The 15,890-nt window shown below is 46.7% G+C and overlaps 1 protein-coding gene across 1 annotated transcript in view; it reads left to right on the forward strand.

Annotated features, from left to right (window-relative positions):
• Window positions 1-14,527, forward strand: part of UBE2F (ubiquitin conjugating enzyme E2 F (putative)) — a 76,160-nt gene extending 61,633 nt beyond the window's left edge. The window contains exons 7-10 of the mRNA XM_064383394.1: window positions 1,458-1,515; window positions 3,392-3,424; window positions 6,868-6,930; window positions 13,225-14,527. Coding sequence (XP_064239464.1) covers window positions 1,458-1,515; window positions 3,392-3,424; window positions 6,868-6,930; window positions 13,225-13,275 — 205 coding nt within the window. The 3' untranslated portion in view covers window positions 13,276-14,527. The remainder of the gene's footprint in view (window positions 1-1,457; window positions 1,516-3,391; window positions 3,425-6,867; window positions 6,931-13,224) is intronic.
• The last annotated feature ends 1,363 nt before the right edge of the window (window positions 14,528-15,890 follow it).

Consider the following 15,890-nt stretch of genomic DNA (forward strand, 5'->3'; position numbering starts at 1 on the left):
GTTTATTAGAGGTAACAATTATAGCCTGTAAAGCCTGATGTTTTATGTACAGATCAAAGCCACAGCATAATAAAATAATTCAACAAATGCAAAAGTAATTTTATCTCCAGAAGGAAGCTTGGCAATAAATTATACTTTTTCAAAATATGGAATAATCATTTAATCTTTCTAAAATTATTTTTTAAATTTTTTTTACTTTTTAAGATTGCTGTGAAAATGCCAGTCTTCTCTGTATCATCCCAGTTTGAGCATATGTGCTGTGGAAGTGAGCACTGGAATGATCATTTCCATGCGAGTATATGATGTGCCTTTGCAGCCGGTAGACAGTAATGACAGGACTCTCAGGTACTAGCTTCAGAAACAGGGCCTCACCAAACCCCCGAATCCTGGTGTGCCTTCCCTGAGCGTGGGCTCCTCACCTAAGGACTGACTGATACCCAGAATTTTGGATTAAATCTTTTATCCTCAAGCTTTTTCTTTGGAACTTAAAAAAAAGAAAAGAAAAAAAAGTTATTAAAATGTCGTATGCTGGGAGCTCCTATTGTTGTTAACCTGCATCAGCAGTGTTTCAGAGCATCGGTGCCAATGAGCTGCCCAGGTTGGAAGAACGACACTGTTCATGAGGGTTGTGCCTTTGGGCATGTCTTCTCTGTGCCTTGGTTTCCTCCTGTGTGAGACAGGGAAACAGTGATACTTCATTCACAGGTGGTTATAGGCATTAAGTGAATTTAATGGCACAGCACCTAGGATTGTGCCTGACATACACATGATAAGATCTAAGCTTCGGTTACTCCTGTTGTCATCTTGTCATTTTGTTGCCATTGTCATTTTGTTTTTGAGACAGAATAGTCCTCACACTATTCCCAGGCTGGAGCGCAGGTTTGCGGGTACGATCACAGCTCACTGCAACCTCAAACTCCTGGACTCGTCCTCCTGCCTTTGGGACTACAGGTGTGCACCACTATGCCTGGCTAATTTTTTAATTTTTAGTAGAGACAGGAAATCACTCTGTTGCCCAGGCTGGTCTCAATCTCCTGGGCTCAAGTGATCCTCCCACCTTACCTCAGCCTCCTGGAATGCTGGGATTACAGGCTTGAGCCACCATACACAGCCACCATTGTCATTTTCTGAATATTAAATTGACAGATGTTCTTTATGTGTTATTTTAAACATGCTTTTTCTTTGCCCAAAACTTCCATGTCAAGTATTACAACAAATAGACACACATAACACAAGACATTATAATTGAATATGTGTATAACCTTGGAGGTAGAAATGCCTTCCTCAGCAAGAGGAAACGGACAAGCCACAGAGGAAAAGATGGGTTTGATTAAAAAGTAGATCTCCTGCATGGCATAGGTGAAGACAAAATACGTACCAAGAGGACTAGTCGGCAGCGTGTAGGGTGCCCGTGGCTGCTCCTCACTAACCATTGTGTGTTTCTTTGTCTTTTTTAGTTTACTGAGAGAACATTCAATTGACGGCACTGGCTGGGCTCCCACAAGAACATTAAAGGTAGAGTCTATGCCTTGATCATAAGTTGTCCCTGTGGTCCTCTCCCTGCAGTAGCCAGCCTCCTGAGAAAGCAGCACATGTCCTTATCTGTCACATCCACACCAGCGGCCAGGCACAATCTGCCTCCTCTTGTCCCTGCTGCCTGGGGCTACTTAGTCAGTCACTGATCTCAGTCAGTTTGGGCCAGATGAGCATCCTTGTCGGCTTTGCCAGGCACCATTCTAGAACCAGAGATAGGAGCTCAAACTGCAGGCTTCACAGCCAAACTGCTCGCCACAAAGGAAACCTCATGGCCACCATTCATTTAACAGGGATGTCTTGAGCTCTTCAGGCCACTAGATGTTGGAGAAAGAACAGCAAACTGATGTGCAGACCACTCCCTATGGCCAGAGAAGACCATCAAGTGTTGGGTACCTAACACCAGGCAGGGACCCTAGGGGAACAGCACAGGAAAGGGGGTTTTGGCTCAGGTCCAGCATCAGGGGACACTGCAGACTGCATGCAGTCCTGGCTCAGCTCCTCCGAGCTGTAGTCTCTGCCACTGTGGGCAGCCCACCCAGTCTTTTCTTAGCTTCTCCCCATGCTCTAGGAATGTCCTGCCCTCTCAGAACTTTCCCTCTGCAGGGAGTGCCTCTATCTGGAAGGCAGTCCTCTCCTCTAGCCCTCTACCTGGCAGACTCCTGCTCCCCTCAGGCTCAGAGCCTCTCCTCCCAGGATGGGTGATCTGGGGAACCCATCTCGTGGACAGTGCTGGCCTGCTGCCCTGCCCACCTGTCCATCCCCCTTCCTCAGGCTGAGGGCTCATCTTTACCCACACTCCAACCCTAGGCCTGGCTCACATCGGAAGGTCAGGGATGGGTGGGTGGCTGGACTGATGGACTAGAGAAAGCAGAGAAGGAAAAATAAAATTACCAACTTGCAAAGAGTAGGGGATGAGCATGAGAGCAGGCCTAAAAACTCTTGAGTTGATGAAGAGGAAAATGGAGAATGAATTTGTGATTCACAGATGGCAAATAGTACACATAGAACAGCACTGGCTTTCAGTTTTAGGTAATGAAAATCTCTGATCCTTGAATTGTGAATCTTCCATGATTCTTTAAATAACTAAAGCAAAGTTATTAAGAAAACTTAGGATGACAGGTAATTAACTTATCTACAACCCCAAGAGGCAGTAGATATAACACAATAGATTTTATTTTAAAGGTGGCTTTTTTTTTTTTTTTTTTTTTGAGACAGAGTTTTGCTCTTGTTACCCAGGCTGAAGTGCAATGGCGTGATCTCGGCTCACCACAACCTCCACCTCCTGGGTTCAGGCAATTCTCCTGCCTCAGCCTCCTGAGTAGCTGGGATTACGGGCACGCACCACCATGCCCAGCTAATTTTTGTATTTTTAGTAGAGACGGGGTTTCACCATGTTGACCAGGATGGTCTCGATCTCTTGACCTTGTGATCCACCCGCCTCGGCCTCCCAAAGTGCTGGGATTACAGGCTTGAGCCACCGCGCCCGGCCTAAAGGTGGCTTTTTAGAAGTCAGACTATATTTGGTGGAAACAGCTAAGAGTGATTTAAGGTGGAGCCGCTGTGCAGACACTGGCCTGTGGGCCCTGCCGTGCAGGAGTGGGCTTGTTAGGTCCGACTGGGAGGGTGACTGATGCTCTCTTTGATTTGATATTCACTACCTGAGGCTGCTCATCTCTTTGCATTTTCCAGAGTTGTTTGTTATACTTGAAGAGAAGTTATTTTTATTTTCTATCTTGAGAAAAACAAGCCATGCTGAAGACAGGTTTTGATACAGTACAATGTGTATTTCTTGATCATGGGTTTAAAAGACTTTAGGTGCACAATGACCTGAAACTTGTTTTCTTTTTTATTTCAGGATGTTGTTTGGGGATTAAACTCTTTGTTTACTGTAAGTATGGTGATCAAAATCCCAAGTTTTTCTCGATTTCCTTTTTGCTGGTTTTAAACATTGCATTAAGGTGAACAGAAAACCATGTTAAAAAATGAAACATGGGCTGGGCACAGTGGCTCACACCTATAATCCTAGCACTTTGGGCAGATCACTTGAGCCCAGGAGTTGGAGGCCATGACCAAACCCCATCTCTACAAAAAATTAGCTGGGCATAGTGGCACACACCTGTAGTCCCAGCTACTTGGAAGGCTAAGGTCAGAGAATTTCTTGAGCCCTAGAGGCAGAGGTTGCCATGAGTTCACATTGCATCACTGTACTCTGCCTGGGTAATAGATACTCTGCCTCAAAAGACAGATAACACACACGAAAAAAACAAAAAACATGCTGGCTGGGCATGGTGCCTCACACCTGTAATTCTAGCACATTGGGAGGCCAAGGCAGGAGGATCACCTGAGCCCACGAGTTCAAGACCAGCCTGGGCAACATAGCAAGACCTGTCTCTAAAAAAAATAATAAATTAAAAAATAACCCACCATGCAAATAGTTACATAGTTACACCTTTTTTCTGTTGCACTTGTATGAGTCAGAAGTAGAACAATGAGGTGGGGAATGAGGGGCCTTTGCAGTGACATGTGGGAGGTTGTCTGGGGCAGGGGACACAGCAGTCTGCCCTGCTGGGCGCTTTTCTGGGGGACAAAGATGATTCCACTTGCTTTATAGCCCCTTCCAGCAGGGTGGCCATTAATTACCCTGGGCTCACTTGGCCCAGTTCATGTCTGTGCCTGTGGCTGCACTAGCCAGCCCAGGGAGTGGCCCTGACACCTCCCAGGTGTCCTGGTTGGGGTGGATGGTTATGTGGTTATCCAGCCTCGAAGGCTTTGCACGCATGTAGAACCTCAGAGCTGTCTTTTTGTTGGTAATGAGCTGCTGAAGCTTGCTCTTCTCAGGAGGCAGCACTCCTCAGACAGTGGCTCTCAGGGCAGGAAGAGGCTAAAAGCTGTTGGTTGGATTTTTTTTTTAATACAATATTATACGTTCCTTTGAATTTTTACTTTTTGATTCATAAAAGTGCTTTTAAAGAAATAAGCTTCAGATGTCTGTTTGCAAAAAAACAGGTTTTGCTATTTTTGATAAAGCCTAAGGTGCCTCTGTGATCTTGGATAGTCCACCCAGGCCAGTGGGCTGTTTTCGGGGCATCCTCCTTGCCGGTGTCATGTGGGGCATTGGCTGTGGCCTACGGCAGATGCACCTGCAGGACTCAGTTGAACTAGGGGTAGGTCTGCTCTTTCTTGTCCTGTCATCTGAGGACACAGTATTCTTGTTCTTATCTTCAGCAAAAGAAAAAAACCGCAGAGCCTCAAACTAAACTGTGAGTCACTGCCTACCTTTGATCTTTCTGTCTGATGTTACCTGGTGAAACCCTGTCACACAAGCAGAGAAACCAAGCACTTCCAGCGATTCCTGGCTCTCCCTGAATTTCCATGGGAGGTCATACCTGATGGAGACCTGGGCTGGACAGTTTGCTGCTGGTCTCAGCCACTTTGTTCTGCTTCTGTCTTTGGCTTTATCTTTGAAGTGAATGAAGTTTTATTTCTGGAGCCTAATTGAAATCTGTCTGGCAGTTGTGCTCCATTGTAATGTTGAGTCTTGGCATCTCCAGATTTTATTGAGAGAGCCAAAGAGGACAGATGCAAACTCAGGCCCTTCTAGGGGCCCCACATGCCGTCATTGTCACCAGCCACCATGATATTTTTTTTCTGGAGCCCACCATGTCTGCCTTAGGTTCCTTGGCTCTGAATAGGTTTTGACTGGCGACTTGCTACAGGGAAATTAATGGGAGGAAAGAAAAAAAATACAAAAAATTAGCCAGGTATGGTGGTGGGTGCCTGTAATCCCAGCTACTTGGGAGACTGAGGCAGAAGAATTACTTGAATCCAGGAGGTGGAAGTTGCAGTGAGCCAAGATCGTACCATTGCGCTCAAGCCTGGGCAACAAGAGCAAAATTCCCTATAAAAAAAAAAAAATTTAAGAGAAAGCTACTACAGCCATCTTTTAAGTGCTCTAAACCTTTGTAAATTCTGATCAACTCATTTATTTTAAGTCTAACATACAGTAAAGAAGATAAGGAATTTCGTGTGTCTGATATAGTCTTTATATAATATGTACTTTACATTTTTGCCTTTTTCTAGGACTTGGAATCTAGTTTTCCAACCACGAATGACTATAGAGATTTACAGTTTTTCTTTGCTATTTTGTTACATTTTAATGGTCACAGCCATATTAATCTCCAGGAACATAGTCCCCAAACTTAACATATTTTTGAAGAAAAATATGGTTGTCTTGACAATGATCCATCCTACAGCCTGCATTGGAAAGCAGTGACTCATCATAAGGACAAATTGAGCCCCCTGATTTTTTCTTTTCTTTTTTTTTGAGACAGAGTCTTGCTCTGTCTGAAAATATAGTTGCCCAGGCTGAAATATAGTGGCACCGTCTCAGCTCACTGCAACCTCCACCTCCAGGTTCAAGCAGTTTTCCTGTTTTAGCCTCCTAAGTAGCTGGGATTATAGGCATGTGCCACCATGCCCGGCTAATATTAGTATTTTTAGTAGAGATGGGGTTTTACCATGTTGGCCAACCTGTTCTTGAACTCCTGACCTTAGGTGATCTGCCTGCCTCAGCCTCCCAAAGTGCTGGGGTTACAGGCATGAGACACCGTACCCGGGCAAGCCTCCTTGATTTTCAACAAGAGGGATGAGCAGTATGAAGATAAGACGCGGTTTCTGTTCCGAAGCCCAGAGTGCTTCTTGGGGCTGAGGGGCGTAGCCATTCCAGTGCTTTTCCAGGGAGATTGGGTCTGGCACCCTCCTGAGTCTGGGGACATGAGCCTAGCAGCACTGCTCTGCAATTTGCTCAGGTTCCAGATGTTGTCATTACTGGCTGTGAGTGGGAGTCTTGGTGAAGCAGAGTAAGGAGATAAAGGAAAGTTCAGGGAAGGCCCCAAGAGAACCCATTGGTTCAAAAAGTGAAAGCTGTTAATCACAGAAGAAAAAGTTAGTTTTTATGGAAAAGAAGGGGATTTTTATTTGGAAATGCTTAATGAGAGTGGTTTTCATTCTCCAGTTACCCCAAATAGCATTAGAAATGAATATGATTGCTGTTTTCTCATCTTCACCAAACTTTGTAGAACTGCATGCCAGCATATCTCTGACATGTCAGAGATATCTTCTTTCAGTCAGTTGTCAATCACCATTTTGAAAAACATACCCATATGTTCGATACTTTCCTATCACAAGCACTTGAGTTCTTACTGGGATTCTTAGCTCTCCAGTTTGGTCTGCCATTTGCTAATTAGACTTCTTACTGCATCATGAAATGAAGACTTTAACAGCAGAAGAACAATTCTTCCAATGTTTACTTTAAGTTTCTCTCTTTTTAAGGATCTTTTGAATTTTGATGATCCACTGAATATTGAAGCTGCAGAACATCATTTGCGGGACAAGGTGAGCCAGGTTATTCTAGGTTGATGCACTTGTCACAAAGACGGTTACTACTGTCTCTTGATTGGATTAATAAGAAACTGAGAGTGGTGGGATGCAAGGCTGGAATTCAAAGCAATTTGTAAATAATATGGTATAGTAAATGTTTGTAACTTCAGGAAAATGCTTTACCCAAGGTTGGAGAGGATTGGTGTGTTTTTTTTTTTTTTTTTTATTGAGACGAGATTTCACTCTGACACCCAGGCTGGAGTGCAGTGTTGCAGTTGTGGCTCACTGCAGCTTCCACCTCCTAGGCTCAAGTGATCCTCCCACTTCAGTCTCCTGAGTAGCTGGGACTACAGGCGGACGACACCACACTCAGCTGATTTTTTTACTTTTCTTTTTTGTAGCGATGGGGTCTCACTTTGTTTACCAAGCTGGTCTTGAACTCTCTTTGCCTTAAACGGTCCTCCTGCCTTGTCCTCCCAAAGTACTGGGATTACAGGCATGAACCACGTCGCCCACCCGAGAAGTGATTTTTATTTGATGTGATTTCCTAGTGGAATTTAGTATGAGTAATTTATAACAGGTATAGCACTAGCATGGTGGCGTTGTCATTGTACCTGTAATCCCAACCTTTGGGAGGCCAAGGTGGGCAGATTGCTTGAGCTCAGGAGTTTGAGACCAGCCTGGGCAACATGTCGAAACTCTCTCTTTACAAAAATTAGCCAGATGCATGGTGGCACACACCTGTGGTCCCAGCTACTCAGGAGACTAAGGTGGGAGGATTGCTTGTGCGCGGGAAGTTGAGTGAGCCAAGATTGTGCCACTGTACTCCAGCCTGGGTGATGGAGTGAGACTCTGTAAATAAATAAATAAAGGATAGGAACATAGAAGAAGAAATGGACGGTGTCACACCCTCCCAGCCTCCAGCTGTCCATCTTATCCTTCCACACCTTTTGCTGAGGTCATCCACATTCATACACATTTGGTTTTGATTTTTACCCAAAATAATGAGATCCTATTCATTACTCTTTATAATTTTTATTTAGTTAGTTTTTAGGGCAGCACCCTGAGCTTGTAAAGGTTCAGAGAGCTCCCACTATTCATTATTTTTCATCATCAGTTCCACTTCTAAAAAGTTTTCTCCTCTAATGCGGTGTATAAACGATCACTCATTCATTTCAGGAGCCATATTATATTCCATAAAGTGGCTCCACTATATTTTGTTTCTAACCATTGTCTTCTTGGTGGGCATTCAGGTTTTCTTCTTAAGGGGTTTTTTTTCAACTACAAACAATAATGTAATGAATGTCTTTTGTGCACACATCTTAAATACGAGGGTTTTTATTTCTGCAGAAGAGAATCCTAGAACTGGCATTACTAGGATTGTGTGTGTCCTTAATTTGAATACCTTTTGCCAGGTTGTTTTTCCTTGAGGCTTTCCAGCAGCACAGGCAGACAGGCACCTGTTGCCCTGAACACTCTGCTCCATGGAGATGTACTCTACTTTCTGAACTTCTAGAGAGGTTGAGCATCTTTTTGTTTAAATGTGGCATTAGCTGTTTGCATCGCTGAATTACTTGTTCTTATTTTTGAGTCATTCTTATATTAGATTGTTTTATTTCCTTTGAATTTTAGGAGTCTTTGTTGGAGATGTGAATCTTTGGCCAGTCACTTCTGCAAATACCAGGGATTAGTCACAGATGCTACTAAATTGTGCTTCTATCTTAACTATTTACAAATGGATTTGAGATCTTCCAGTAAGACACCTGTTTAAGAAGACCGTTTACCTAGAAAGAATATATTAAAACTCACTGGGAAGAAAAAAGTACAACAAAACCCAGGCTGAAAGAATTAGAGTCCCCGAATGTCACCTTTCCACTGTGTCTGAGTAGCAAGGCAGCAGTGGTTTGAACTGTGTGATAAAAGAAAGCATACAAGCCTCGAGGGGAAGCACTGTCAGGCAAGGGGTCTGAAATGATGTTACCACTGGCCCAGTGCAAAGCGCACGGAGCAGGAGCCTACAGACAGGCCATGTGTGGCTACGGTTGAGGTGGCTCAGACTAGCGGGGGCTCTGGCTGAATTTGGTGGTAGAATCTCGCATTCCGTTCTCTGAACCGGATTCCCTATGGCAGCCTTGCCATTGCAGCAGTAGGCCAGACACTGCTGTTTGCTTGGCTGAAGTTGCTTTTTTTTTGAAACAGAGTCTCACTTTGTCATTCAGGCTGGAGTGCAGTGGCATAATCTCTGCTCATTGCAACCTCCATCTCCTGGTTCAAGCGCTGCTTGTGCCTCAGCCTTCCGAGTAGCTGGCGCCGCCACACTGGGCTAATTTTTGTATTCTTAGTAGTAGAGACGGAGTTTCACCATGTTGGCCATGCTGGTCTCAAACTCCTGGCCTCAAGCAACCCACCCACCTCAGCCTCCCAAAGTGCTGGGATTACTGCACCCAGCCTGACATAGCTTTGAACACAGTTCTAAAACTCCTCTAGCTAGTTATAGACATTGTGCTGAATGTTCAGAGCCTTGGCTTCTGTTAATGCGAGTTAGACCAACTGTGTGCCAAGACTGAGTAGGGCGTTTGAAATGTGTCCTACCAGGTCCTTGCTACAGTCTTCAGCCTGAGTTCAGAGCAGGAGGTGCTGCCTGACCACTGCCCCAAAGAGTGGGCAGGAGCGCCTCCGACAGGGAGGCAAGAAAAGTGCCACCCAGCATGCATCCTTCTCAGACCCACAAAACAAGTGGCAGGCACAGTGGGCACAGGGAGTGGCACAGTGCAACCAGGCAGGCAGAGCAGGCTGTCTTCTGAGGCTGGTGTTCTGCCAAGGAGGTGAGCTTTGTTCTGAGGGCCAGGGCCGCAGGGCTCCTTAAGAGAAGTGGCAGTGGCTTGAGGCAGCCCTGGCCGAGGCCGGCACCTCAGCCCCGTGCTCACAGCTCCCCATGGGGGCAGTCAGCCCCCGACCCCTGCTGTCCATTGGTGGTCCTGATGGGCTTGTGTTGTCCAGCAAAGCCTTGGGCTTGGTACTGCGCTGACAGGCCCTAGGCAAATGCGCCCCTTGACCCACCCCTTGCAGGCATTGGTGGTGGCACTCCTCTCTGCTGTCGCTGGTGAGGACTAGCCCTTGTGGACCAAGCCTTGTCAGATAGAAAGTGATGGCAATAGGAGCATTCCCATGGCAATAGGAGCATTCCCACGGCTCCAGGTGGAGAGAGGTCTTACATTTTGCCTTTCTTTGTAATGAAATAAGACTTCATATTCCTTATTTGTATAAAATAAGACTTTGCAACTGATACACTTTTAGCGCCAGTAAAATCTCCAAACAGTGATGCCTCCACGTGAAGCCTAAGCAGTGCTGTGGCCCCACCCATGCCTTCTGCTGAGTAATGGTCACAGTTGTCAAGCGCCCTTCCTTAGGTTCACTCGTTCATCACTTGTTTGGCTGGTGGCCACTTATGTGCCAGGGGTGGTGTGAAGTGCTCAGGGACTGTGGCAATGACAGTCTGTCCCTGTGGCGCACACATTCCAGCAAGAGGAGGCGGAGCATAGGTGAACAAACACAGCCAGGTGCGGTGGCTCACACCTGTAATCCCAGCACTTTGGGAAGCTGAAGCGGGCGGATCACCTGAGGTCAGGAGTTCGAGACCAGCATGGCTAACATGGTGAAACCTATCTCTACCAAAAATACATAAATTAGCCGGGCATGGTGTCAGGCACCTATAATTCCAGCTACTTGGGAGGCTGAGGCAGGAGAATCCCTTGAACCCAAGAGGCGGAGGTTGCAGTGAGCCAAGATCATGCCATTGTGCTCCTGCCTGGGCAACAAGAGCAAAATTCCATTTCAAAAAGTAATAATAATAAGTAAAATTTTTAAAAATAGGTGAACAAACACAGAATGTAAGGTGGAGAGCAGGTCACAAAGGGCCAGATGGTGAGGGAGGAGCACTCCAGAAAGCCTCGGCTGCCAGTGCAAAGGCCTTGAGGCAGGAATGTGCTGTAGAGCTCAGGGCAGAGAAATGAGGCCATTATGACTGGTGCAGGTCAGAGGGATGAAACAGTAGGAGCCAGGCACGCTCCTTGCACTTGGCACAGAGTGTAGTTGTTTGTCACAACAGCCCCGTCGGGGTGGGTACCATTATGATCCCCATTTTGCTGCTGAGAACACAGCTACCAAGAAGCTGAGATTGGCCGTGATTGAGTAGCCCTTTGAGGGCAAATCCCAGGACTTGGACCCGCCTCAATCTGGTTCCAGAGTCTGTGGTTTCACTTGGGCCCTATGCTTCATGCACCTTGGGGTAGGAAAGGAGGAGGGAGGCAGCAGAGGCTGGAGCATGGGGCCTGCTGCAGGCATTTATGCTGGGCTCTGTGCTGGGTGAGGTGAGCAGGGGGACTACGAGTACATGGCATCTTTTGTCCTTCAGAATGTGGAGAGGCAGGGGCATTTATGGGGTCTTCATTTCACAGCCTGTAAGCTTGTGAACTGACAGTGAAGCAGGAGCGGCCGAAGGGGTTTTATTATTACGTCCCAGGAGCAAGGCTTTACGTTTTGTCCAAATGGCTAAGCTCCCTTAACAGAGAAGCTCTGCCTTTATATAAGCTTACACTCTAGATATTACACGTGAAAGGATCTTAGGTTTACACTTGTAATTACAAGTGAAAGGGTCTTGGGTTTACAGCTTTAGAAATCACATATGAAAGGATCTTAGGTTTACAGTTTTAGGAATTACATGTGAAAGGTTTCTGGTCTCCTGATGGAGGAGTGGGATGGGGGTTTGATCTTGTTTAAGTAAAAACAGTGTCTTCTGGAAAGATTTCCCCATACCATGCCTGCTATCTTATAGGAAGGTGATTCAGGAGGCACCCCTCGGCCAGCCTTTTCTTCTATTGAAATGCAGTGTGGAAGTCAAGGGGAGGTGATCCCAGATGCCTGGGTCTCCTTCCTCACCAGTATTGTCTGGCTCTGGGGACTGTGGAAACAGCCTTGAGAAAGTTTTGTTAAAGGGCAGGCAGGGTTTCTGCACACCTCTCTTTGTTGTGGGGTAAAGGCCCATGTGTGAGGCTCCAGATGCCATCCTGTAGACAAATAGGGCAGTCGGCAGGGCAGAGGCACCTGGATAGACTCAGAGCACTCCACTTTCTCACCCTGAGACCAGAGCAAATCATGGGACCATATCCATAGCCTCAAATTGCGAAATTGCCCACCCTGGAAAGGGTCGCCATGCTAATTAAGGGTGTGGCAGGAGGACAGGCACCTGGTGCCCAGCTGGCCAGGACCATGCTCCAGGCAGGATCTCCCCTGCGAGAGGGCATTACGGCAGCAGTGAGGTGTACACCGAGTGCCAGGGTGTGCCCTGCACGTTGCCAGGTGTCAGGATTATACAGTGGAATCAGCAGGCAGGCTAGACCGAGGCTTAGACAGGAGGACTGAGGCATAGCTAAGGAAATGGAACTCATGCCCACTAAGAACTGTGATAACTGTGCTGTATTCCCTGTGCAGTGGGAGCTACATGGCATTGATGGGACTGAAGCAGTGTGATCCTGCAGGGACATCTGGGACCCAGCAGCTGTGTTGTAGGAGTGAGAGGGTTAAGAGCTCCAAGTCACTCTTAAGGCTTATACAATCCCATGGGATTTTACTCCTAACCTTGGGGAGACCAGATCCAGGGACAAACCTGGGATAGTGACCCAGATCTGAGAAGTTCATCTCATCTACACTGGCCTGGGGTGATTCCTAGGTCCACACCGCCTTTGGTCACTGGCCACCTGCACTAGTCAAGAATGCATGAGGATGGACCTCTGCAGCACACCAGCTCTCTTCTGAGCAGGGTAGCTATCTTTAGGTTGGGGGCTGTACATGGGCTGAGAAGAACAGGCACATTTTAAATAGGTAGCAAGGTCAAGGGAAATCATTCCAGGAAGACAAATCTAGAAACAAGGGTCTTCCTGAGAGCAGCAGCTATGGCTCAAACCCATTGTGGCCAAAGGAGTATTGGCTTTGTGACCTTGACTACACTTTTCTGGGCTCCACTTTCCCTGTCTGAAAAACGAGGAGGGATAGATGCTCCCTTAGGGTCCCTCCCACTCAGGTCTTCTGCACGCTCCCCTCAGCACACCCAGCACTGCGTCTTGCATGCAATAGGCACCCGAATCGTGGTGAAATGGCACTCGGACTCAGCAAGATCCTGGTCCTTCCACCACCTTGGCGACCACAGGGGGCCTTGGTGCTGGTAGATCTCACTTGTCCCTGAAGCACTGCTTCACTCACTCACTCACTCTTCCTGTTCTTCTTTCTGTCCCTGATGCTCTCACTCCACAGGAGGACTTCCGGAATAAAGTGGACGACTACATCAAGCGTTATGCCAGATGATAAAAGGGGACGATTGCAGGCCCATGGACTGTGTTACAGTTTGTCTCTCACGTGAAACAGCAGGAGGTAGCCCCCTCTCCCGTCCTCATGCTCCCTCTCAGTCCCCTGGATTGCCCCAGTCCTGTGACCATGTTGCCCTGAAGAAGACCATCTTCATGACTGCTCATTGTAGATGGAGAATTCAACATAAATACAGCAAGAAAATGTGTTTGGGCTTCTGAAGAGTTGTCTGCTTACCTTAACATGTTTACTTTTTTGAACTTGTACTGTATAGGCTATTGGTGAAATTCTTAAGAAGTTGTAATGAACTCAAAATTGAGGCCAGAGCTTGCTTTCCCTTTTCCCCAACAAAATTGGTTTTCTGCACAAGCGATGCTAATGATGTGTTCCGTGTAACTTGCAGATTGGCAATAAGATATCCACTACAAACTGTGATAGGATGCAAAATCTCTTAGCTTCTTTCACGAATGTTGGCCCTGCCTAGATGTTGTGAAGCTTCCCAGAATGCATAGTCATTCACTGTAGATCTCTTATTGAAATGCATATTTTATTTAATGTAAGTATATTTTGGAACAGATTTGTAATTTGTACAATTTAATGCTTTAATTATTTTTTCTATTCTCATTTAGTTTGTATTTTCATTGTATAGAGCAGACAGAAAGATGTTGAGTCAAGCAACTGTTGAAGAGAAATACAAAGAAAATATGAAAGGCACATTATTCATTTTGTCCAAATGCAATGAGAATCTCTTAAAAATCAGCTTGCTCTTTCAGGTCCAGATGTGGCAAGGACATTTTGGAGCCCTTTGAAGCTAGATTTGGATGATAAAAACAAAAAGGCAGGGAGCCCATTCTAACGTGCTGCCCAGAGGAAACTGGCTGGAACCTGGACCAGCTGGCATTGGTGTTTCTGCAGTGGTCATGTGATTGTGAGCTGGTAGCTCCTTATCAGAGCACCAGTCCCTGCTGTCTTAGGAGACAGGAGTGATGCCTCAGGAATCAGCCCAACGTCTGATGCCACTGATACTGTACCTGTGGCCTTCTGAGTTTGCTGTGGCTCTGGGCCCTGCCTGGAGGTAAGCCTCCTAGGCCTTGGAGGACCAGGAGTCAACAGTGGCATACGCCATCCTTAACCAAGTTAACGTATTGCAAAGGAAGAGCCCTGAAGAGAGGCAAGTGGATTTACTCCAGCATGTAGACATTTGAACCAGTGAAATCAAACGCAAAATAAATGTCTGTCTAGTTTTATTTGCTGCCTGCCTAACACTCTCAAATTTAACTGCCAGCTTCCTTAGACCTCTGGATTTCCCCATCTGCCATCTTCTGGGTTTAGTTTGTTTTTCTTAATTTATAGAATCTCTGATTGTGAGAGCAGTCTGTCACAGAGACCCAGCAGGTGAGGAAGGTACGCCTTGTTTCCTGTTTGCACCCGTTAGACTTGAGAGCGGCCCCTGGCTAATGGGCCACACAGAGCAGGAAGAGTGAGATTGGATAGAGAGAATGATGGCATCTGAGGAGCTCGGGCTTGTCCAGGAGACACATTAATCCCCACCTCTCAGGGCCTAGGGGAGAGAGGAACTTCAGCTTCACACTTTTCCTCTTGCCAGCTGAGCACTAGGCATCCTCTCTAGGCAGGGCAGGAGCCAGCAGCTAATTCCTTCCCCCTGTGACCCAGGAAATGAGGTTCTCTGCCTGGTGCCAGTCCCAGGCCCAAGTCAGGGCACATCCCATAGTAGTAGTTCGGGCTGCCTGGAGCTTCCCAGCTGGTGGTGCAGGTGTTGATGCAGGACTCTTCTGAAGAGCCTTTCTGTGGGAGAAATGATGCCAGCGCCTGCTGTCCAGTGGAGACATTTATGCAGCATACATGAAAGACATTGTGCCCCTGGACCACACTGAAAGCGGTAATATCAATTATTCTGACATCAAAGTATTTGCACAGTAGAAAAACACTTTGCTTATTATCAGCGAGTAAGCAATTCTTTTAAAATGTCCAGATAACTGAATCATCCCATTCTGTCCAGTGGAAATCCCCCAGAGATATTTTACACACACACCCCATCTTAAGAGCACACCCAGACGTGGCCCATCACAGTAAGCAGCTGGTGGTGTCCTGGGTGCTTGGCCAGTGGGGCCCATGGGATCTGTTGGGTGACTGTGGGGCCCAGTTGCCTTTGAGACCTTCTGGCTTCTTGGCATTCCCCTCCCTCTTTCACAGGCCAAAGTCACATTTCTGGCTCCAGTGCATATGCCCCCAACCAACCGGGTACTAGTTGGTGATTTCTGTTTGCCAGGGGATGAAAATCCCTAGACTCGGCCAAAAGGCCAGTCCTGGAAATAGGTGGGAGTGGGCAGGCCCTTGGGGAAGTGAAGCTCTTGGGCAGCTCTGACATCTAGTTGGACATCCAAAACCTTTGCTTCCTGAATCCTGGTTCTTGGCTGTACTCGAGAGAGTCCTCCTGACTATTGCTTAGAATTTGATGCGTAAGCTGCATGGTTTTTAAGCACTCCTAGAAGGGAACACTTCCAGGGTAAACCTCTCAGAAGAAGGCTTGCCTCTTACCTCTGATCTTCCCCTAAATAACCTACCAGCAGGTGACCACCCCTTTGTAGTCTTTC

Source organism: Aotus nancymaae, unplaced genomic scaffold (assembly GCF_030222135.1).
Source record: "Aotus nancymaae isolate 86718 unplaced genomic scaffold, 86718_ANA_hifiasm-v0.15.2.pri h1tg000031l, whole genome shotgun sequence".
NCBI classification, from domain to species: domain Eukaryota; kingdom Metazoa; phylum Chordata; class Mammalia; order Primates; family Aotidae; genus Aotus; species Aotus nancymaae.